General features: G+C 36.6%; 1 protein-coding gene across 2 annotated transcripts in view; it reads left to right on the forward strand.

Moving 5' to 3' along the window:
- The window catches only part of HDAC9 (histone deacetylase 9), a 387,421-nt gene that overhangs the window by 343,687 nt on the left and 20,251 nt on the right, over positions 1 to 23,483 (forward strand). For both annotated transcript variants that reach the window (XM_062616787.1, XM_062616797.1), the window contains exon 24: positions 18,202 to 18,335. In XM_062616787.1, coding sequence (XP_062472771.1) covers positions 18,202 to 18,335 — 134 coding nt within the window. The remainder of the gene's footprint in view (positions 1 to 18,201; positions 18,336 to 23,483) is intronic.

The raw sequence follows: 23,483 nt of genomic DNA on the forward strand, positions 1-23,483 counted from the left end.
GACTTATAGATCGTTGGTCTGTTTTGTTATAATGTGTCATTGTGTTCAAAAAAATTTGAACTGGCCATCTTACAATTTAACAAGGGTCCCTGTAGTGTAACCACTTCACTCATCCAGCCAACCTCTAGTATAGTGTACACTGTCACACCTAAACCCAGTATTTCTAAAAGAAAGTAGAAAATATCTTCTATTCCAAGGTAGGACATAGACTTCCAGCAGAAACTGAGAGGATATATTTGACTGAGCAAATAGTCAGCACTGTTCTAGATATATTTAATCTGAAAAACAATAGCAGTCTTTTGGCTTTGGCTTACTACTGACAATTAGAGCATCATAAAGCAGGTATCAAAAATTACGTCTTGAGTAACCTGCTTTTTCCTTAAAAATCTGCCCATTTGTCTTGTCGTCAGGACTCAACTACTTAATTCAGTCCATTGGACAACGCTGTCCTTGCTTGGCACCTGTTTTTATTTTTTATTTTATTAAAACTCTAGTGAAGGACAGTACATCTGGGAAATATATTGGTTTGCCTGGAATGTTTCCTTAGCTTTTATTGTAATTAATGCAGTTAGTATACCCTGCTTCACAGGAGCATCAAAAATAAGCATACAATCAAAAAAGTTCAGAGAAAAGGCTTCTCACTACTACAGGAATATTCCCTAGTCTGTTTTATGATAATTATACTGCTATGTTACTGAACTCTACCTTCTGTGTTAGTTTCAGATCAATGACTTGTGCCACTTACTAGCTTTAGGAGATTGACCTATGCAGACTTCACTCTTGGAGAATGTCCCTAGACATGAAATTTTCATTTGCTTTAATAAATTGCTCAAAGTAAGCAATCATTCTCTTCTTTCAAACATATACTTTTTGAAGCAATACAGATATGTATGTGGCACTGTTTAGATATATGTCAACTGCTCTTTCAAAAGAAAGGGCTTGAGAGCAGCAAATTAATTCATGGCAAAGGAGGATATTTTTCTGTGTTTCAGACTGGGAAATCCCAGGTGAAGCTGGATATCCAGGCTGGAGCCATTCTTTTGACTGGGTGGCTTAACTTTGAAACCAGCAGGACAAATAAATAACCAAATTCTTTTTTTTCCTGGGATATCTAAAAGCTATCCTGGTAAATGCATACCACTTACTAAGTTTTTATCATGCTATTAGCAGAGAAGTGCCAGTATATTCAAGGGAAAAGAACAGTGGAATAAAATGCATTAGGGAAGATTGAACTAAATACTGAGTGGAGCTTAAAAGCACAGATGATGTGTGTCTTAGCCAAAGAAAGCAAGACTCAGAATGAGTTGGTGGGATAACAAATATTTTGAGTCAGAAGAAGTGTAGTCTAAGGAATTATTACTGGGAGTAATGGAACAAATTTGGCATACAGATCTTCAGTCTGCATATAATTATTTTCAAAGTTTATGAATCTGGAAATATTCTACATGATATTCATAGATGAATAGGCTTTAAAGCTAAAAGGATTATTATTATGACATTCTAATATAACTTCTTCCATGTTACAAGTAGAACAACCATTAGAACAATCATAAGTTCTACATAATTTCCATGATTTCTGTATAAAAAAAAGCCCTGCTAACTTGAGATTTGAAAGGTTATTATAAAAATACTAGATCATATATTTATATAGAAATTATTTTAATTAATTATATCACAGTAACTATATAATTGATATGCTAATATTGTATGATTATATTAGTATACAACTTGCTTAAATAAAAAAATAATTTGAAAGCAGAGCTTTGTAACCTACAAAACCTGTAGGAAGGGAAATTGTTATTTCAGATATTAACAAAGGCATAGTTTATTTCATAGAATAGAATAGTCAGGGTTGGAAAGGACCTTTAGATCATCTAGTTCCAACCCCCCTGTTACAGGCAGGGGCACCTCACACTAGACCATATTATCCAAGGCCTCGTCCAACCTGGTCTTGAACACTGCCAGGGATGGAGCATTCACAAGCCCCCTGGGCAACCTATTCCAGTGCCTCACCACCCTCACAGGAAAGAATTTCCTCCTTATATCCAACCTAAACTTCCCCTGTTTAAGTTTTAACCCATTACCCCTTGTCCTATCACTACAGTCCCTAATGAAGAGTCCCTCCCCAGCACCCCTATAGTCCCCCTTCAGATACTGGAAGGCTGCTATGAGGTCTCCACGCAGCCTTCTCTTCTCCAGGCTAAACAGCCCCAACTTTCTCAGCCTATCTAAATGTATTCATCTCTCATTTTGTAACTTACCTGAGAAGCTTTCCATTGAGCATACTGTGTTCACAATGCCAAAGCATGACTTTGGTAGATGTAAACAAATTTCACCTGCCTGGATGTGGCAGTCTTTCAAAGCCCTAAATGAGCTTCCCCTCTCCAAGTTTGGCTTTCTGAACATTATATATCTTAATAAGTCCAGATTTATCTATGACAATCGATATAGAAATGTGTTTAATTACAAAGAAACTTTCGTCCTTTCTGAAAATTGGTGCAACAGATCTCCCCAGAGTGGTAACTAGCCTGGAGGCAAGACAAATAGCTTCCTTGGTTAAAGGTAAGGGAGACAAATCCTAATGAATGTTAAAATCAAAGCAGTGTTTGCTTCAAGATGTAGAAAGGTTATAGGTTAAATTAAATTCATTCATATGCAAGTTTTCTGTTAACATCCCAAGTTGCTAAAATTGATAGTTAAATTCCATTAAAAGAAAATAATCTGTGTAACTTTCTATGTTCATTCAAAATTTTGCACAAGTTCTTCATACAGGTTTTAAGAGAGGTATTGTGGTATGTTCAGAGGTGTCATAAGCTTACCATTACCCTTCACTAGGAAAAACTATTTTGACATAAATCCAGGTGTTGATGTTGGTGATAGCAGATTCTGTTGGTTCTGCTATTTTGTACTACCCCATGAATGAGCTGGAATACAAAAGAACTTTCTTCTCCATTACTGTTAAGAATAAGCGGTATTTCAGAAGGGATGCAGAGATGAAGCATACGGGTATGTTGAGATGGTGAAGGTAAGGGAAGAGATGTAGTGAGTAAGGAAGGCCCCAGTAAACCCAATACGCAGCTGTTAACCTTCCTGCAGTGCCTCAAAGTCCAGTTCCCTTGTCAGCCCATGCTTCTCCAACTCCCTCAGCTATCATAAATGCCCTGCACATATCCTTCAACACATATACACTGGTACTGTAGACATATATATTAGGGCTGACAATTAAGAATTATGAGTTTTTTTAATGTTCTGCTTCAAACATCTGGACACTTTCAGGACTTGGTCTGTCTAGAAATTACTTTCAATATGTTTTGAAGGTAGACTGAAATTAAAACTGATCTTATAGCAGCACATGGTATTGGTACCTTTAGATGACACTACTATGAACTATAATTTTCCAGGGAATGGAAGACCCTAAGGAGAATTAAAACTATAAAGCCAGTTGTGGTGTTTGTTATTGTTTCAACAATTTAGTCCCTGAGCTGAAAGGGAGAGAGAATAACAGGAAAAAGCTGGCCACAGAACAAATAAATATGGCATTGGCTCTTATTCATTACAACACATTGGACAAAAATGAACAACGGCAACTACCAGCTTTCATGTACTTCCTTGGAAAATGCTAGTGTTGTGTAACTTGACCAAAAGGACCACATATACCGCTGCACATACACAACCCAGAAAGGGAATCCAGCCAGCACTAGCAGTAAAAAGCCATTTCATGTGGAGATCTTGTTTACTTGGAATATTTATTTATTTCATCCAAAAAGTATCAGTTTAGCATATCACTGTGCATTTTCTACTTTTTCAGTTTTCAGAAAAATTATGATAAACTCATTTTGCTACTGAATGGGAATGGTATTAGAAAGCACTGTTCAGAGACTTAGGGGGATAGGAAGGAGAAAATAAAGGTCAACACAGAAGAAAAGGCTTAGATGAATAAAGGTATGTCAGAGAAAAGCTTCTCATGAAATATTATTGAGAATAAAGCTTTTTTTTAAAACAAACATAAGAAACAATATATAAATCAAGAGCACAAAAGCCCTGGTTTATGATTTTTTTTTTGAGCTCTTTAATTTCTTTGTTTTGTTTTGGGTGTTGGATTTTTTTTTTTTTTTTGCCACTGTTAAAAATAGCCAAAACTTCAAAGGCAAGCTGCATGTGTTCTAAATCAGGACTTCAGTGCTGATGTATGACAGCACAAAAATTAAAACTAAATAAATGTGCTGTCTAAACTCCCATATTTCTAAAAAAAATTGCTTTAAAGTTAAAAAAAATTAGCATTATTGCTTGATCTTACGTTACCAACCATACGGTTTTCACCAGAGTAAATGACAAAATATCATATTAAAAAGAGAAAAAGAAAAAAGAGTGTTGTCTGAGTATATCTGAACACCTGTACTTGGCTGTGTTGTAGTTTTGTCAGACAGGCAAGGGAAAAAATGAAACTTTGCAGTGATTTGTCTGATAGTAGATACCGACTGCATAAATTCTCAACTTATCCACTGTTTTCTGTAAGACAGTCAGGGTAAATCGATGAAAACAAGGCAGTATGTCTGTGAAGGCGAGAATAACATTCCTGGTTTATCACATAAAAATGGTTGAAGAATGGACAGATTCTTACGAAAAATATTTTGTGCAGGTTTTGCATTTTCTTTTTAAAATATGAACTTTGTAACAAGTCAAGTTATTGTTCCATTTTACTTTACTGTCTTTAGACATGATCTTGCTGTTTTCTTTCCTTAAGTGAAATAGCACTTAAGGAAAGGGCACTAATAAGTGTCTGTCTCTAATGGTGTCTGGCCACAGCACACCAGTTAAATCTGCTTGCAAAAAAAATCTTGGGGCTGGGGCCTCTTGTGGCATCCATTTCCTCTGGCTTTTACTTTTACAATGGCCATTTGCTGTTCTTCTACTAAGTCATCTTGATTTGTATTGACTCATTTGTTTTATCAGGCTGCAAAAGAGGCAAGTGGCCCAGGCAAATAGGAATGCAAATGCTGATCTTCTTTGTAAACTTCTCTCTGACTTTTAAAACTCACTCATCCCATCTTTGCCTGTGTTCCTTTTTTTTTTCCTATTAAGAAATAGTCACAGGCTCTAATTTATGTTCTCATCTAAGTCTGAGGCATGTTATTTCTTTGTAAAGGTTCCTGTATATTTGTGTGATTGAGAGAACTGATTATTTACTAGTTATCACTTTATCTTAGTTAATCCCTATTCTGTTGCACACAAAGGTTTGATTACACATCAAGAGAGTAGCTACTGTAGGATGTAATTTTATGGGCACTAATAAGAAATGGATAATTAAGGTTAGGAAGTCAAAGAAAGCAGTGTGCTGGGAGCCACTAAGCTGAACATAACATTTGGCAAATGCAAAAGATATCTTCACAAGCATCTTTATGAACATGACATTTGAAAAATACATACATTTACAAACAGTATTGAACATGAAGCAGGGCTACATGATCTGAATTATGTATTTGCAACTAATACTTCAATTATTCCTAACAGTGTATCAAAGTTTGGCCAAGCTTTCATGTAATACAAGGACAACGATAACCTCCTAGTGAGTTTGAGATATTCTGGGCTTCTTCAACTTTAACCACCCAACCTTGGTGCCTGAATTAAAAGCCCAGGCCCTTTAGATGGCCAGTGGAGCCTCCAGAGGCTGACTCAAGAGTACCAGAGACCTCTAGAAAGTGATTCACAAAAAAGCCTGTCAGCCTAAGAGAGACTGAAGGTTCTCACAAGGGTAGTTCCAGATTTTTCAATATTTACTAAGTGATAAAGTTGCCTCTCCCACATATGGACTTGAGAGTTTGCCAAGATTCATTTGGAGCCAGTTACTTTGAGATTTTTAATGCACACTACTGATACAGATAACAAATTTTCAATTTTGGTAAGTTTTCTAATAAAGGCTTTACAGTGTTTAATCAAGGAAAGGGTTTGTCATTGTTTCCATATAGATGTCACCTAGAACACATGTACGGAAGTGATATGTGGGCTTTGCATATTGAACATTTTAACGTGGCCTGAAATTTTGTTTATAGAAGAACGAAATATCAAGTCTTTAAAATGCTGGATAGTTAGAGTAGGAGCAAGTAGAAGTTACGTTTATGTTGCCTATGTTTTCTCTTCTGCTTTTTTCTTGGGGAAGTCTTCAGAATTTTTTATTTGTAGCAGTCCTTTGAAGACTGACAAGGGAATGCTCTCAGGCTGACAAAGTGTCATTACCTTTTTCTATTATATTCCCTGCTGTCCAATGAACTGCTAAAACTTGGTTCTTTTCTCCTCATTTAATTCTTAATTAAGATATCGACAGCATATGAAAATAAATAATGAAAAATTTGAATGCAGATTCACTGGAAGTATCATCAACAGTAACTCTTTCCAGAACAAGTTTTCCACTTTGGAGCAAATTTTCATCCATCTGTAGGATGAATGAGTTGCTCACTTTAGGCTCAGCTGAAATTGTTTACACTCTCTTTGTTTGAAACAATAAATCTAGAAGTTGCATATAAAAACTGTGCACAAAAGAACAATATTTTGGTTGTAAGGTAAATTGCCCTGAAGTTAGGGCAAGTGAGATTTATAATTGCTTGCACAATGAATTCCTTTTGCATATGCTTTAAGATAGAGTTGTTAAATAAATGAGCACCTTTGTACCTTCTGTACCTTTGTTTTTCTCAGTATAGAGATAATCAGGTTCAGATTGTTACTATAAGCTAGTTTCAAAGTTTCTGCCAAAGCCTGAAAAACAGAGGAAATACTTGTTCCTCTACCTTTCTTTGTATACAATATTTTTCTGTTATCCTCTTTTCTGTAATGAAAAGCAAGCTTAAACAGCAAGACCTCTGTTGTTAGAAGCTGCTGATAGAAAAATGGCACTGTGTGTGGAGCCCTAGATTTCTTGTTTCTAGAATTGTAATTTCAGATGAAATAAAAATGGGTTTGATTTTCCTAATTGTTAAATTTGTAACAGCAACTAGCAACTCTTATGTATTTCAACTGGCCATGAAAAGCCACGACCAGAAATTCAGACAGTGCTCTGATCCAAATATTAAATTGCAAGCATTATATAGTAGTCCCATAGAACAGACAACAGTCATGTTGAAACAAATTTCTCTTGAACATTTCCAGACACAGTGAAGATGTGGGAAGACCCAGTACAGCATGTTTAAGAAGTAAAAATATCCTAGTCTGAAGGGGTCACAAGTACTATCCCTGCCTGTTCTTGGATGACAGAAACAGGATAGGATGAAAAAAGAAACCTATTTTGCTACAACCCCCTCTGCCTGCTCACTCACACCTATAACAGCCCTGCCAGTTGCACATACAGGATTTCACACCTCTTGAAAAAGCATCATCCATGTCTTACTCTGATTTGCATAGATTTTAGCACTAACGATATGCATTTTACTAACAGCTACCACCACCGAATATCATCTTGTTTGAAAGTAACTTTTTTATCTGCCTGCAAGCACTAGTCTTCAGACATGTTTTCTACTCAGATCTGAGCACTCAGTCCTTGCAGGTGTTATAATAAATACATGTATATGGAAAGGCAGTGTGAGTTTATTTGTGAAGGCCCGTTAGATTAAGGCATGGTCTGGTGGGATATATAAGCGGATAAAGGATTAGAAGGAGTAACTGTTGTTAGCTCGTTGAGTCCAGATGAGTTCAGGAAGCTGCTGTGCATCCACTGTAAAATCTTTGTTCTGGTTGATAAAATGTGGATTTCCAAATATGCGTTTGAACTTTAATGTGGATTTCATTCACAATTTCTAAACTGATTTTACTATGATTAAAAGAAGAGAAATGTTCGCACTTAGTTGGCTAAAATTTGCTTACATTTCCAGAAGTATAAATACATTACACCCATGGGATAACTTCAGATTTTGTTTCTGTGGCAGTATGGTTGTATGAATAAATGGCAAGTAATTTGATTACTCCCAGGTAAACCAGCTTATTGTCACGTACCTGCTTATTTAAATACCTTATTTGTTTTGACTGTTATCACCAACATTTTTGTCTATGCATACAGATCTGTCACCCGAAGCACATTGTATTTTCAATTCAGTGCCAGCTGCTTATGTTTAGACCTTGTCTGAGTTACTAACAAGTCACTGAGAAATCCAGAGCTCACAGTAGACAAAATCTGAACCATTTTCATGTCAGTGTAGCTGTGGAACTGCCTCATATTTCTCTATATAAAAACTATGCAAAAGTATATCCCTGGTGAAGAATTCAAAAATGCTCTGCGTCCCTCTGCAGTAATATGACCCTAAACCTTCTCTGCTGTATTTGTTTTCTGACCATTCCTGGTGGTTATAAGAAAAACTAATTCCTTGACGATGTTTAGTTCCCTATTCATTTTTGCTCTAGCTCATCCACTCAGTCATCCAGTAATTTTGCTTACATGCCTTCATTGTCTTTAAGTCACAGATGTATTTATTTGTCATCTTATTTAATAACAGTCTCTTTTATTAACCCAATGCACTTTTATCCTTTTCCTAATTCTCTCACCTCATTTTTTGTTTTCTTCCATCTTTCTCTCATGTGTAATTAATATAAATTAATTACCTCTAACATAGTGTCATGCTGTAAAATTTAGGTAAAAACAGTGGGAAGATGCTAGAATTTTGGTCAATGACCATTTATGAAATAAAATCAGTGCTTTGGACAAAACTGAGAATGACTAGAAAGTGCATCCTTCCTGCTGGAGTGACTATTAAATTCTCTGATGAGTGGAGCTGTTCTGATTTTGACATATTTCGTCATTCTTCTCTATTTATCTGTAATAAGACCATCAAACACTCCTGTTGTCAAGTGTTTCTAAGAGACTTTGCTGTGAAGTTCGGATAATTTTTGCCAAAGCTTTCAGCTGCGGCAGCTCTTCAGCTTTGTCAGAAGGAAGAATAAATGCAATCCTGATGTTACAGTTTGGTATATGTTGTTTGCTAAGTTTCTGGAGCCACTAGGGAGCTTTGAGCTCTGGAAGCAGGTTATTTTACTTCTAGCTGTTAAAACTCTGGAGGGAGAAACAGTAGCTATTCTGGTAGTAGATTTTCAGGATCTCTATTTCAAAAAGCCAATGTACTGTTTTCTCTTGAAGAAAAAAATTACTGATGTTGCTCAAGAAACAGTATCTTAACATAATGAATGATTTTTGCCCTGTTATGAACTTCCCACTTTTAAGAAGAATGACTAAGATGACTGTGGTAGTGCAGCTGCAACAACATCTGGAGTCCTCAAGTTACCTTGACACTAGTTAGCTGGATTTAGATCCGAGTGTAACACAGAAATGTCATTGTTTGTCTTAATATTTATATTGTTCAATGAAGATTTCCAATTATTTTAGGTCTACCAGAACTCTTTAATACTGCTGTCATGCTCTGGTAACAGCAGTGATAGTGGTTATTTTCTAGCTTATGGATCCTGTAGAACTGGGTCACTCCCAAGTGACTCTGCTCCTCACTCTCAGAAAATCCAGAAAGCAGTACTCCATGACTGCTCAGCCACCTGAAAGCATTTTTCACCCAGGCCTAGTGATCACTGGTTTAAGTTTTTCTAAGAAAAGGTAGAAAAACACCAGCAAAAGAATTCCATTAGGGTTTTTGAGCACTAGCTCTCAAGCAGTAATTAGTGCGTCACCACTTGGCTGCAGAAGCTCACAAAAGGGCTCTTTCTGAGAACTGTATACCAGAGGACTGGAAAGACAGGGATGAGATATTCAATATTCTAAGAAAAGATTTTATTCTCATACTGGTTTCTGGGGAGAAGAATTTCTGGGGAAACAGAAGCCACTCCTTTTCCAATTTTCTCCTTCCAGATCACAAGTTGTATTGTATATGAAGCCTTCTCATTCACCCAGCAGCCAAACCTGGCCCTAATGTCTACTAAATGAATAAATAGAACACCTTTAGTCTTATTCTTCAAAAATTTTACATATCTGTGATGAGGATAAGTCATATATTTCATTCTGAGGAACAACAAATATAGCCTTCTACATATTTCCACCTCCTGTGCAAAACAGGAGGTGGAAATAATATAGTGTCAGTCTTGCCTTCACCTGAGGCCCATGCAATTCCTTGTCACCTTGTCTTGTGCTCCTAGCAGGTTAAGGCTCATGCAAACTCTGCTGTGGAATAACAAGTGACTAGGTTCTGACATAACACTTCTATTTGGGAAGAAGGCTGGTTAGAGCCACCTATGTCATTCAAATGGCAGCTACAGTTCCTTTTACTCTGTGGGGTTTTATCCACCATTTCAAGGCATCTGTGTGTCCTTTTAATAGCATGAAAAGGGACAAAGGGGCCTTTGTATTGATTGAAATCACATCCTTAATTCCTGCAAGTTTTTGTAATAGAACAGCATAATAGAAAGTTGCTCAATGTATTTTACTTTGAAATTGCAATTAATCAAAAGACTGTAAGGAGTCAGACCCCAAACCTGGTTTCGATACCATTTCCTTTAGTGAGTTTTACACATTACCTTTTCAATAAGTGGTGACAGCCAGTGCATTTCTGGGTGATTATAGCATATGTCAGGTGGGGTTAACAGGCACAATGCCAGAGGGAGAGTGAGTAACTACTTGAGATGTACAGTAATCCCTTAGAAACACACTGCCTTATTTCCTCCTGATATTATAAAATGATGTTTATTAAACAATGTGATCTAATTCCTGAGGGGCACTAGACCTCTGATATTAATACTTAGGTCACCAGGAGACTTGATGCCAAATTCATCAGGAAATAGAGTATTTACCTCAAGTCTGTCAACCTACAAGGTCTCATCCCTGATACGCTTATTGTATCTATGTTCTTAGTCTTGGAATGGTGAATGATCCACATCTGGAGGCCAGGTCTTTAGATAATGGTACATGCTGATTAACACTGGCTAAGGAACTAGCACTTAATTTAATGTGATATGTTGATGTGGCAGGGTCAATAAACGACTGCAAATAAAGTGAGAGGCTTAATTTTTAGATTCTGAGAAACTGTGTATGTTGGAAAGATCATTCAGTCCTTGCTGCTTTTCTTGGCAGAATTTTGTAGACCATCTTCAGAAAATGGCAGTCAGTTCTCAGCTTCTGAGTGATGGGCTTTAAATCAGATCCTTTGTGTTAGTCTCTTGGGTCAATTCAAAATTAACTGACTTGGCTTTTCATCAGTTAAAAAAAGAAATAAGCCTAGATCTTCCCATCAGATTGTTTTCAGCCATAACTCGGTGCCCACATTTTAGCTATACTCATTTATAATAGCAGAAACTTTGCCCCAGATATTTAAAAAATGTGTCAAGTTGATTTTATAGGCAGTAGCATTATAATAAACTTCTCCAACCTTAATCAAGCTTACTGGTTTATTTGGATAGTCAATAGTAGTATCTGATTTTCATTCCAGCATGGATTAGAAACAAATTCCTCATACTTTGAATTATTTTTTTTATCAGATGTCTTATTTTCTAGCCAACCCCATACTGAGTGTAGACTCAGATTTGGAGATATAATCATCTGTAATTTGTAACATCAGATACATATATTGTGAATCCGTTTAAATCAGGGAACTTGATCAGATTTGGAAGAAGTTATTGTGATAACTGTAGTGATACTTGCACTATCAGCTTGGCAGATTTCACAACATGTGGGATAGATTTTCAGTAGATGTTTAACAGCCTGATTAGACTATCCTCATAGAATTCCTTTAGAGGAATTTTTAATCCTGGGGATGGTGGAGAGAGAGAAAGAAGGAAAAAAAAGCCCCCCAAACCCATAGAGAAATTCCTCACCACCCAATGAAGCCTTTTTCAGAGAGAACTGAACCTAAGATTCTTTGCTGTTCGCAGGTCTACATTTCGTCTCTTGGCTTCCTCTTTCTGAAGCAGAACAGCTACATGTTCCTGAAAAAAAAAAAATAAAAATAAATAAAAAATGAAGAACTCTGGGAAGGATAATCTTGCTTCCTCACCAGTTTTACTTAGTCAAGGATTTACTAAATAGGAAGCAAAATAAAAGAGGGAGAAGAGGGAGAGGATGGCAGGACAGGGGAGAAATTATTACTTAGGCCAGGTGTGAAGCAGAGATAGAGAGGCTGTGAGGAAACCAAGAAGAAAGGAAAGCATGGAGCAAATAGCTCCATGCTATTTGTCCAGCCAGTTTTGGGAATATCCAAAGGTTCCTGTTTTGTCTCTAGCAGCTGAAAATGGTGGTTTAATATTTTCCTTCTGAATCCACATGACAGCACTATAACAGTTCTGAAAACATCATCATTGTTTTGTACATCACTGTGACCTTTCCTGGAGGATGCAGAATCCCTGCTGCTTGATAGTACAGGGTACAAAAGAAACCCTTTCCTATTTTTTTAGTATGAATTAGATAGGAGAAGAGTTTGGGGGAGTCATCTTCCTCCATGTGTTTTCTCTGAGGAACATTTTGTCAGGTGGTCACTGATGTCACCGTGTGGGGGAGGTGTACAAGTTCCTCCTTCCCAGGGTACTGAGCACATGCAATGGACTATATAACCCGTTTGGATACATACATATCTAGAGTTAAAGACGCCCAGACCATCCTACTGAACATTTTCAAGGTGACCTTTTCCTGTAGTGAGACAGGTTTACATTATTTGGCTTTCAAAGAGGTAGCCTATGTATCCTTGAATATGTACTTAATAAAGGTTTAATAAGTTAAATTCAGTGTAGCAGCTAAAGAGCAGCTAATTATGAAAAACGCATTACTGTAGAACTAACAGGCATACAATAAAAACATCTATTACATAAATTGTTAATCCATAAAAAATGCATTCCTGAGACCATTGATATTTATTTAACATACAATTACTGTCTAATTTAATCTAAATTAAATGCTTGCTTGAGACATGTAATTTGAAGTGTTGCTGAGCTTCCTTCTCCAGTATTAAAAGCAAGAAATCAGCAGCTAATGCCTGGAGGCCAGATCTCCACAGTTTGAATTCAGGTATCTCAACACTAACATTCATAATTTCAGCCATTTGGAAAATGTTTTTCATAAGAATGTATTTGGCATTAAAATCTCCTTTCCCCCTCACTCAGGGCCACATCCTGCCAACAGACTTAATCCAGATAAAGTTTTGATTGAATAAAACATCCTGAATTAAAGACCTGTGAAGAAAATGTGCTCTCTTATCACAGAATACAAGCTTTGCAAAATGTTCTAGCTCCTGCCAGTGCTGGAAGGGTAAATTATCATTTGACTCCTGTATGGACATATTTATTTAGGACACGTAGCCTGGTGACTCAGGAAGTTATGTAAAAACTGACCCAGTTAATTTTAGATGCTATTGTTGGAAGAATATCAGTGAAAATTAATCAAATAGTCATGAAGGAACCACAGGGAAGGAGTGTAGAACACTGGTGGGTAGACTTTTGGCAGCAGTCATTGCAACAGTTTTAATGAGAGGAAAACACATTCTCAAAGTAAATTAGACAGTAATGACTTGATTAAATGGTAAATAATAGTTAAATACATGCTTGGAGGTCCAGGACAGAGACTGTGGAGTTTTTGTTGTTTTGTGTGTATTCCTCTCCAGGCTGCTCTGAGTAGCCAGAGGAGCTCACCGGAACTCTGCCTGTAATTTAGGGTCAGATTGTAGCTTTTAAGACACTGAAGCTGAAAGAGTTGTTAGGGCCCTGCTGCTAAGGCTGAGAAAGCTGAGTCTCCACAGGCTTTCTGTTGTTGATACGTCCTTGTTCCTCCACCAGCTGCCTCCCCTGAGCAAGGGCCAGCACCACAGCTCTGCTCTGCCTGCTGTTGCCTGAAGAAGGACTGTGCAGGAGACATCTGCTCTCCTTATGCACAGCGGGGGAGAAGGAAAGATTCTGTTTTCTGCTGAGGCAGATTTTGTCCCCACTAGTTGGGTGTTTGCGCATTTGCGGGTGAGAAAATTGGGCTACATATATGACTGTTTAGGCAAACAGGGAGCGCTGCAGTGCTAGCTGGGAATGTGCCCCATCCATATGGTTCCTTTCCCTGTCTGCTGAGGAAAGGACGTGTAAAGAATAACATTCAAAAGTTGTATTAATTCTCAAATGTTTCTTTCTCAAAATGGGAGGCTGTACACACAAACTCTGACTTGTTAGCTCTGACTTAGTCTGACTCTGACTTCATCTAGTCATAATACACAACACAGTTGTGTATTGTGTGAGTCCATTGGAGGGGAACAGACCTGCTTAAGAGGTGTTTTACCTGCTGTTTGCCACTTTCCTATTCAAATTGTCACAGTAAGGATACCTCAAAAACAAAAATAGAAAACTGAAATAACTCTGGATTCCCTTTTTATAGGGTTTAAGATTATTTCTTGGTTGTCAGTAAATCCAGGTATAGTTGCTCTGGTGGCTTTGGTATAGTGAGGCAGAAGATTCATCCATGTTATTCCTTGCTGCTTGGCAGAACTGTAAGGAGTGCATGGGGAGGGAGCTTGTCTGTCACAAAAAGAAACCCCACCAAACAGGGCTCTTACTGGGACACTAAAAGATGAAATACTTGCTTAGATTATAATTCAAGTCATCAGCAAACTGTGTCCTTCAATAACAGCCTGGCAGCTTGATTATTAGTTAATACTGATAATCTTTTTACTTCTCACAGTAGAATATTTTCTTACATAAGGCTGCATATTGTATCTCAGCACTAATGGGGGGAAAGGATATAATTAAAAAGTACATGTTATGGTTTTGATTTAAAAGTTTATATTTTTACTTCAAAGGTCAGTGGATAACAGCTCGTATACTGCCTATTTCTCCAATGCATAACATGGCTTATAATGGTTTTAGTTTTAATCTAGTCTGTTTTACTTAGGTGTACAATCATGCACCCACAGATTTTTGTCAGGCAAATGTAAACCAATTGACAAGTATGATTTTCAGAACTACTTGGTAGTGTTTTAATGTTGTTTCTTGCATAAACCAGAGGTTTATTATTGGTTTTAATAGGATCGTAGCAAATGAATATTAAGAGCTTTTGCAAATTCTACCATCAATGTCTAAATATTTGATCTATGAAAGGAACAGGTACTTTTAACATTTAAATTACAGAAAATATGAAAATAATAATTGGCACAAAACCATGCTCAGAATTTCCTGGCACACTGCTGAGCCCAATTTCAAAAAATGCTGCTTCTCTGAAGTACAAATTCACTGAGCAGATTTATAAGAAGATTAGAGAAATACCCCTGTATGTATAACCTTTCCTCATTTATTGACTGAAATGTTTGGATTTTTAAATACTGATTATTATTATTATTAATATTATTACATTGTCACATATTATTATTATTATTAATAATAATAATATGTGACATTTTTACTTATGTTTATGGGCACGAATAATTGTGGCTATTGCCAGGACCATTTCAAACCAGGATTAGTAGATGCCTGTCATTGAGTCAGGAGCTCAGACTCTAAATAGCCTGAAGACACCTGCAACCTCTAAAAAGCAATGCCCGCTTAAGGCTGGACTGAAAATCAAGCAGTGATGCATTAACATGACTTTCCATCTTATAACTGAACATTTACTGTTTCTATAAAATGCCATTAATCTATAAATGTTATGCACCACTGCAAAAATCTGCAGTTTTAGAATACAGCAAATCCAAACGGAAAACATCTTTTAAGCCAGCATCACAATTGGCACCTTTTTCAGCAGGCACAGTAGAAGGGCCAAGAACTGCTGCTGATTTCTAGACATTCATGTGAGTTGGAAGGTTCAGGATTAAAAATGCTTTTCTGACTCCTTTCTCACCTTAAAGTTAGCCAAGTGTTACTTCTGCACTCCAGGGGATTTCCTTGAGGAAGCTAATATCTTTCCTAGGTTGCTGCAGTGGCGCAGGATCCAAGTTTCTTTGTTAAGAATTTCCATAACTCATTCACCGGCAATGTTGGTACTGTTGACTCCCTTTCTAGCAAGTTACCTTTACTTTCTCAGGGTAATTACACTGACGAAAAGCTTCAGTCTTGTTGGTTTGGTTTGGCAACATTTTATCTTGTTACTGTGATCTCTGATTGGAAAGATTCTTTCTGTATGGCTCATTGCATCCTGACTCAGACAGGGATGATTATTGTCATTTTGATACTAGGAAAATCATTAGGAAATTAGACAAACTAGCATCGTAACAATGTCTACAAGTTATATTATGCATGGTTGCCTAAAAGAAGAAAAGGGCATTGAGAGAACCTTTATATTAATTGCCACACATACCTCAGAAAATTGAGATGCGGCAGTATCAATATTTGAGGTCTCACAAAATTTTCAAAATGTGCAGGGGAAACATGGTAGAGCTTTCTCTTCATCACAGAAGCTGTATATCACAAAGGATAGTGTTGACTTAAAAGAGCTCTTGGATTCCTCAGAGACCCAGAGGGTGAGCTGTAGATGTGTGGAGTCTGTGCCTGTTCATTCTTCTTCATTTCCTTTAAATGCTGTATGTACAATTCGCTTTACGCTGTTGGCACTCTCTTATTACAAATCCAAAGAACGCATGTGCAACATGCAGACAGAAATAAATCCTGTAGGTAAAAGAAAGTAGAAATTGGCTGAAGATCAAAGGTTATCCTCTTTCCACTCCTTCTTTCACTTTTATTATCCTGTCTAAATTCGGTCTTTTGTAGAGAGGATTGGGTGGGGATATTTTTCATGAGGAAAGGTTGAGCTTAAATAAGAGTTTAAGGTTTTATTCGTTTTTCAAACCTGTATGCAATTTGAACCACAATAGAAGATTGTGGAGTAGCTTAAGGAAACAATATTTCACCTCAAGTATTCTGTGATCATTCATAGATTAAGTGACAGACAGGGGGTGTTGGAGGTTTTGTTGTTTGGTTGGTTTGGTTTCTTTTTATCTGCACACTAAAACAAATCTGGTATCATTAAAGTCCCTATTCCAAAAACAGTTGGGCATGTGATTAACAAAGGCCTAAGATGTAAACAGAACTAATTGTGAGATTGCTTGTTTGCCAACTCAAGCCTTAAATCTGTGTATTGGGAAATGTCCCTAGAAAATAAGCTTGCGATTTTTGCATTGATTTTTGTATTGAATTTTTGACGACCTTCTTCACTGAAACATGGTAAAAAGATGTTGGTTTTTCCATCTTTGTAGAGCCCCAGGTTTTAGCAGATACCTTCTAAATGATTTATTTAAGGTTATGAAATGCAATGAGTACTGATGACCGTCAGTAGAGCAACTAGCACACCTAGCACAGACCAAGTGGAAAAGTTGTGATGGGTATTTAACTTCAATACTTTTGAAGCTTTACTTATTATTACTCACTGAAAGGAGATTAATCAAAACCAACAGCTCTCCTTAGGAAACTACCACAAAACTTCTCTCCAAAATCTTCACACCAAATTAACATTTTTTTTTGTTCAATTTTACTTGTCATTAAAAATGAAATAAATTAATTTTACATGAATCACAGATGAAAACTCTGTGGTAGTGCTCATGTAGTTATAGATCACATAAAATGAAGTACTATTGATTTTGGCTGCTGTGCAGTTGCTTAGAACATTGCTGGTCAGAAGTGAGTGGCACTGGTAAAGATATCTACAAAGTTCTGGATAGTTTCAACTTATACAAAAACCTTGAATTAAAATAAGTGTTAGTGCTGATTCCAAAACACTTCAAAATGGAGCTAAGAGGTAACATGTTTCTACTATTTTTCAGTCTATGGTTGCACACTATACACAAACCCCAAATACAAGCGAAAAAGCAATTTCTAGATAAAAATTTTGTCATCTCATTTGAAAAAAACAATTATTTTTAATTGTATTATCACATCTTAACTACAAATATTTTTTGTCTTATCAAAGCTATAAGTGCCAGGGTTATGTCAGATCTCCCTAAATAACATGGGCATGTTACATTGATATGCAAATAGATAATCCAGGATGATAATGGTTAATGATGGTAAGAAGAGAAATAACCTCATGTTTCAATTAATCTCAGGCTATTAGGGATCAGCATGAGGGGCATTATCTCACATCTGTCACATACAGAATTCCATATACCTAACTCCAAAGCATCTACTATGGGCCAGTCAGAAACAGAATATTGGACCAAATGTATCCCATGATCCCTGTACAATATCGGTGAACTTTTATATTCTCATGCAGCAGATGTGAAATATGCCAGTAATGTCTGTTCTGCTTTAATTATTTGCACTACTGTATTTGAATACTAGGTTTTGGTCACCTAACCAAGCAATTGCTGAAGCTAGCGGATGGCCGTGTTGTGCTGGCACTGGAGGGAGGACATGACCTTACTGCCATCTGTGATGCATCTGAAGCCTGTATAAACGCCCTTTTAGGAAATGAGGTAAAACACAAATCATAGGCGATGAAGAAAATGACCTAAACTTGCTGAAACTCCTATCTTTGATTTTCTTTTAGTAACAATGGAATCAGCCCTTTTTTCATTTGCTACAAAATCCATGCAATTTGAACACGTCTTAGAAATAAACAGACTTCAGATGAATTGGTTTGGATAAATACCTCTAAATGAGAGGATTTTACAAACCCTTTAGTGTGTGCCAAAATTATTGCCAGTTCTGAGTAATATTTAATACCTCAAAATTGCTTTTTGTGATGTACTGAATACCAGACTTAACATAATTGGTAGTTATTGGTGTGCATATCATCTATCAGGATCAGAACTTCCAGACTATCATGGGAAAAAAAAAGATGCTTTTTGCAAGGTATCTGGTAATTTTAGAAATTGTATATTGCAAAAGCACATTTTTTCCAGTATTTTGACACTTTGACTGGTTTGTGGAAGAACCTATTTCACAGGCTTTTGAAACTGAACAACAATAGTAATAAAAGTGTGTCCAAGACTTAAAAAAAATATTTTGTTATAAATGACTCATTTGCATGTAATTTAAATGGAGTTTCCAAAAATTTATCAAACACTATATGTTATTTAAAAACTTTTGAGACTGGACTATCAGACTAAGTAAATATGAATAAATTATATTTATGGACACAAACACAAGATAAGCATTCATATTAGTGAAAATTGTTCTGTTGTTTACAAGAAAATATCTTTTTTTCCCATAAATGTGATGAGAAGGAAAATAAGCTTGCTGAAGGTGCAGCCAACACAATTTATGAAACAACAAAAGCCTTTACCATAAACTGTGAATTTTGCAAGATCTTGTTATAAAGTGCAGTGTGTTACTTTCTTTCCCCCAGGGAGGTGGTAGTAACTATGTAATCTCTCCAATCAAATGTAAGCCAAATTGTAAGCTAGTCTGCCAGTTCCCTTATACTTGAGCCTTTATACCTGTGTGAATAATGTGAAGTAATGTGTCTTCTGATTAATATTGGATAGAAGGATTTTATAAATGTTCTTTTAAGCACTTTTACGACCCATCGAGAAAAATACTTTCATGTTTATTATTTTTTATGTTATACACGTAAAGAATAAAGTGATAGCTTTTTCAAAAATATTTTCAGAAATGTAAAGAAGTAGTCACATTAAAAATAAAAAAAAAAAAAATTGAAGCTTTAATTGGGTTTTATCTGATATCATCTTTGATAGACCTGTAAGGAGAGTTTTCCAGTGTGGTGATATGCATTACTGAAAAAGATGCTCAGCTCAGTGTTGGTCCTTTTATTTAGGTTCTGAAATAGAGATTGCAAAACCTTAGTTTGAGGCATCTGGCAGTCTTAAGTGAATGATGTAGTATTGCCTTCATGATCAGCTACTATTGCAGGGCACTCTTGTTGATACTCTTTGTCATCATCTACTCTGTGGTAGTATCTTATAGCACCAGTGGCTTTTCATAGCCCTTCTAAACCCACTCTGAATTTGTGGGACTAACGCAAACGGTACAATGCTGATGATGTGATATGTCTTTCTTTGTGTAGGTCCCTGGGTCCCTCTATCCATTTATGACCATTTGGTGGTGCTACCCATTTATGAAAACTGCCTTGTTTTGCTTTAACACTGTGTCACACCCACCTACTGTTCTGCTATCACCGACTAGCCACTACCCAAGATAAAATACTGATTGTGAGCAAAAGGAATGGGAGAAGTGTACTAGAAAAGAGACTTTCTTCAGTTTTATTTTTGAGTTATTAGAGACCAGGAAATTTGATAAATTGTGAGTCTACCTTTTTGCAAAATATAGCAAAGCAAATTTTAGAAGAGACGGAAATTCAGTAATTGAGAATTAAGACAAACATAACCATGCAGCCATTTTTATTCCACTTGTAAAAGAACGCTATCATTAATAACTTGAAACATCTCATGCAGTATGCATTATTCTCATGTGCTTCTACTCACAGTGTTGTCTTTGGTGGCAGTCATTAAATGGTCTGGTGCAGCAGAATTTCAAAGAGAAAATATGCTGTGGCTGCTAAGAAGAGAAAAATACTCCAGAGAGGATGTTGTTACCACAACTATCGTAAGAAACTGATGTTTGCTTAAAAGAATAACTAAAGGTGTTGCCGAGGAGCAGACACTAATGAAGAAGTCTGATACCTACTTAGCAGTTAGAAATCAGTGCATCTGTTGACATCTATAGACTTATGGCAATGTACACCACATGGCCCATAGCATATACATTGCTTGATTTCAGCATAATAGTCATGAGCTTGCACAGTACACCCCAAGCATGTTCCTGTCAAGGACAAAAAAAAAAGTGTTTTTCTTCAAACAACCAATTATTGTAATTCAAGGATGCATTCTTCGCGGAATGCAGTTATTTACAGGTGATTAATAGGATAATTATAACCTGTTATCTGCCCCCTTCACTTTTACAAATAATGGTATATAGTGCAACCCTGGTTGAAAAACATTGGCAAAATGTTCTTCAGTTTCTAAACACCATACATGTAATTGAACTCAAATTAGAAATGTTGGGAAAGGCCTTTGTAAGGTACTCTGCACTTTGTCAGATGTATTTATTCATGTGCTGAGGAGAATTCATAAACATTTTGTCGGGTTTTTTTAAACTTTTTCTTTTGTTTTGTTGGTTTTGGCCAGGACTTGTCAATACAGAAATTCACTGCTTCTATGTCCTATTACCAGCAGAATAACATTTTTTAAAAGAGTAATAGTAAAACTTGCCACAACTTCCAGCTTTCATGAAGAGCTGGTCTGATATATAGAAGTAACATCAAACTTACAAGTGCAAAATGATTTATTTTCTTAATTTCTCTCTGAATACCAAGATGGAAAACAGGTTGACATCCAAGATAGATATATTTTGCTCTTATTTATATGTGGCGTGTAGTACGATGATCTGTTTAGCAACCTGACTTCTTACTCTTCTCTTAACAAATGCAACTGGAGCCACTAGGAAAAGAATACATTATCAAGTTAATGTTTTTTAAATAATTTGAGTATGGCACAGGAAATTCCTGCATATAGTTGTTGATTTTGAAGACTAACCAAAAAAACTATTAAAAGGTCTCTTTTTCTTGCAAGAGATCAGAATTTAAATGAGCTATCAGCCCAATCTATACTTCTGAGGTCAATACTTCTGAGAAACATCTGATTATAATTGTTGGTTTTCTCTGATCGAAGGCACTTACATTCTAAATTGTTTCTTTCTAAGACACAGCTCCCTAAATAGAGGTTCCTAGTGCCTGGATACCTTAAGGTAGCCAGGACATCAGCACAGGACTCCTAATAATAACACAGAAATTGCAGGAGACGCATATCTTTTCTGAGCAGCAGCTGAAAATCAGCAAAACACCTTATAGTATCTGAAATTTCTCAGTCTGGTTTGTTTGCATGAATCTCTCTTTAAACGATAAGAAATATAAAAAGGAAATTCTAGAAGTAAAGGTAAGGATAAATTTTATAAATACCAAATTAATTAGAAAGTTTACATATAATTTTTTTTAAAAAAGCATTTCAAGATTTTAGGTTTCCTTGTCTATGCGTCTGTCCATGTCACACTGAGAAGAATCCATTTGACCATTTGCAAAGCTAATTGGGAGCACTGTATGTTATCTCCTTGGAAGGAAACCTTCCGAAGAGGTGAGAAGAGATTAAGCAGCTGGATTCCCTTGAAATCCAGAATAAAACCATGGAAATCCTTCTGGACAGTAAAAAAGCAGGATGAGCATCAGTTGCTTTAAAATATCCCTAAATTTTCTCAACATGATTTGAGAACTTCTCCATTAAAAAAGCATCTATCAAAACAAAGGAAATGTTGGATTCAGATAATTAGGACAGAGACACTGTTTATAAGCCTAAGCATTTCTGAGATTATGATATACTCTTATGCTTAAAACTCAATTCTTCCACATTTTTTCACAGATTGATCGTACAGTTTCTAATACTTCTTTTTGAAGTATATATAGATGTATATATTACTTCAATTAAGAATTACTTCAATTACTTCAATTAAATGTTGGGTTTTGTATGTAATTCCAAGAAGTGTGTGAAGATTGGGTTTAATATCAAGATGTTTCCCCAAAATCTTTGTTATGGAGAATGGAAATTCCACGCTATTTTGCCCATCCTAGCTTCGATGCTATAAAGACCACTGCTTTATCTTTCAGTGTCAGGTGGTGGTGAGTATGGCTGCTCTATACATGCAAGGGTAGGTTCTGGTTTCTTTCCTCCACATTACTTTTGAAGAGACACTACTTGGATTTAAAAAGCCTTCAGGGATAAGCTTTCTTTGAGTTCAGTATCCTAAATCCTGCAGCTTATTTCCAACATAATTGTGTTCAGCTGGAGGTTCTTCTGCAGCCAGAGACAGTAAGGAAGGATTCCTTCAGGCACGAAACTTTTTGAATCAAAATCTAAAGATATAGTTCTTCCTTAATCACATCCCTTTTCAAGCAGCCAGATGGGGTATTTCCATGGGACACAGAAGTCAGTTTAACATCATGGTCCCTCTGATCTGCATAAAGGTTTGGGCATTGTCTCTTAACTCTATGTGGTACAGTAGTTTGCTGTGGCCTGTAACAAGTGATAATTGCTAGCAGATGGGGTCATGCTCTTCTTTGCATAAAGGAAACAGAGAAGTGCAGTCCACAGTGTGCTCTGCCCAGCGGGACCCTGCAACAAAGGCACAGAGAGGATGCATGTCTGCTCTCATTGACTGTGGCGGCCAAGGCTGAATTTGGCCCTAAGTGCAAAAACATTTTTAAGTGACTAAATTTAACATCTTCTAGTAAATACTCTTCTGGCTTGAATTTCAGTCTGAAGCAGAATTTGACAAAACATTGTGATTGGTTGGCTCCCATGCATGCTTGAAAACTTATCCTGGACAATTTTCCTGCAGAGTGTGAAGTATGTGCTTCTTTCTTGCAATCTGTTAAGCTGGCATTTAGGAGGGGATGGTAATTTAAGTGGAAAGCTTGTACTCTGCAGCTTTCCTGTTGATGATGAAAAGTTGGCATTTTCTCCTTTGTGGAACTCAGTGTGAATCTGGGGTTGCTTGCCAGCTAGGCAGTGAGCTCTGCCAAGAGGGCCTGGACTGTGTTAAAAGGGGTTATT

Source organism: Pezoporus occidentalis, unplaced genomic scaffold, assembly GCF_034315485.1.
Source record: "Pezoporus occidentalis ecotype Australia unplaced genomic scaffold, CSIRO_AGI_Poc_V1 ctg103, whole genome shotgun sequence".
Classification (NCBI taxonomy): Eukaryota; Metazoa; Chordata; class Aves; order Psittaciformes; family Psittacidae; genus Pezoporus; species Pezoporus occidentalis.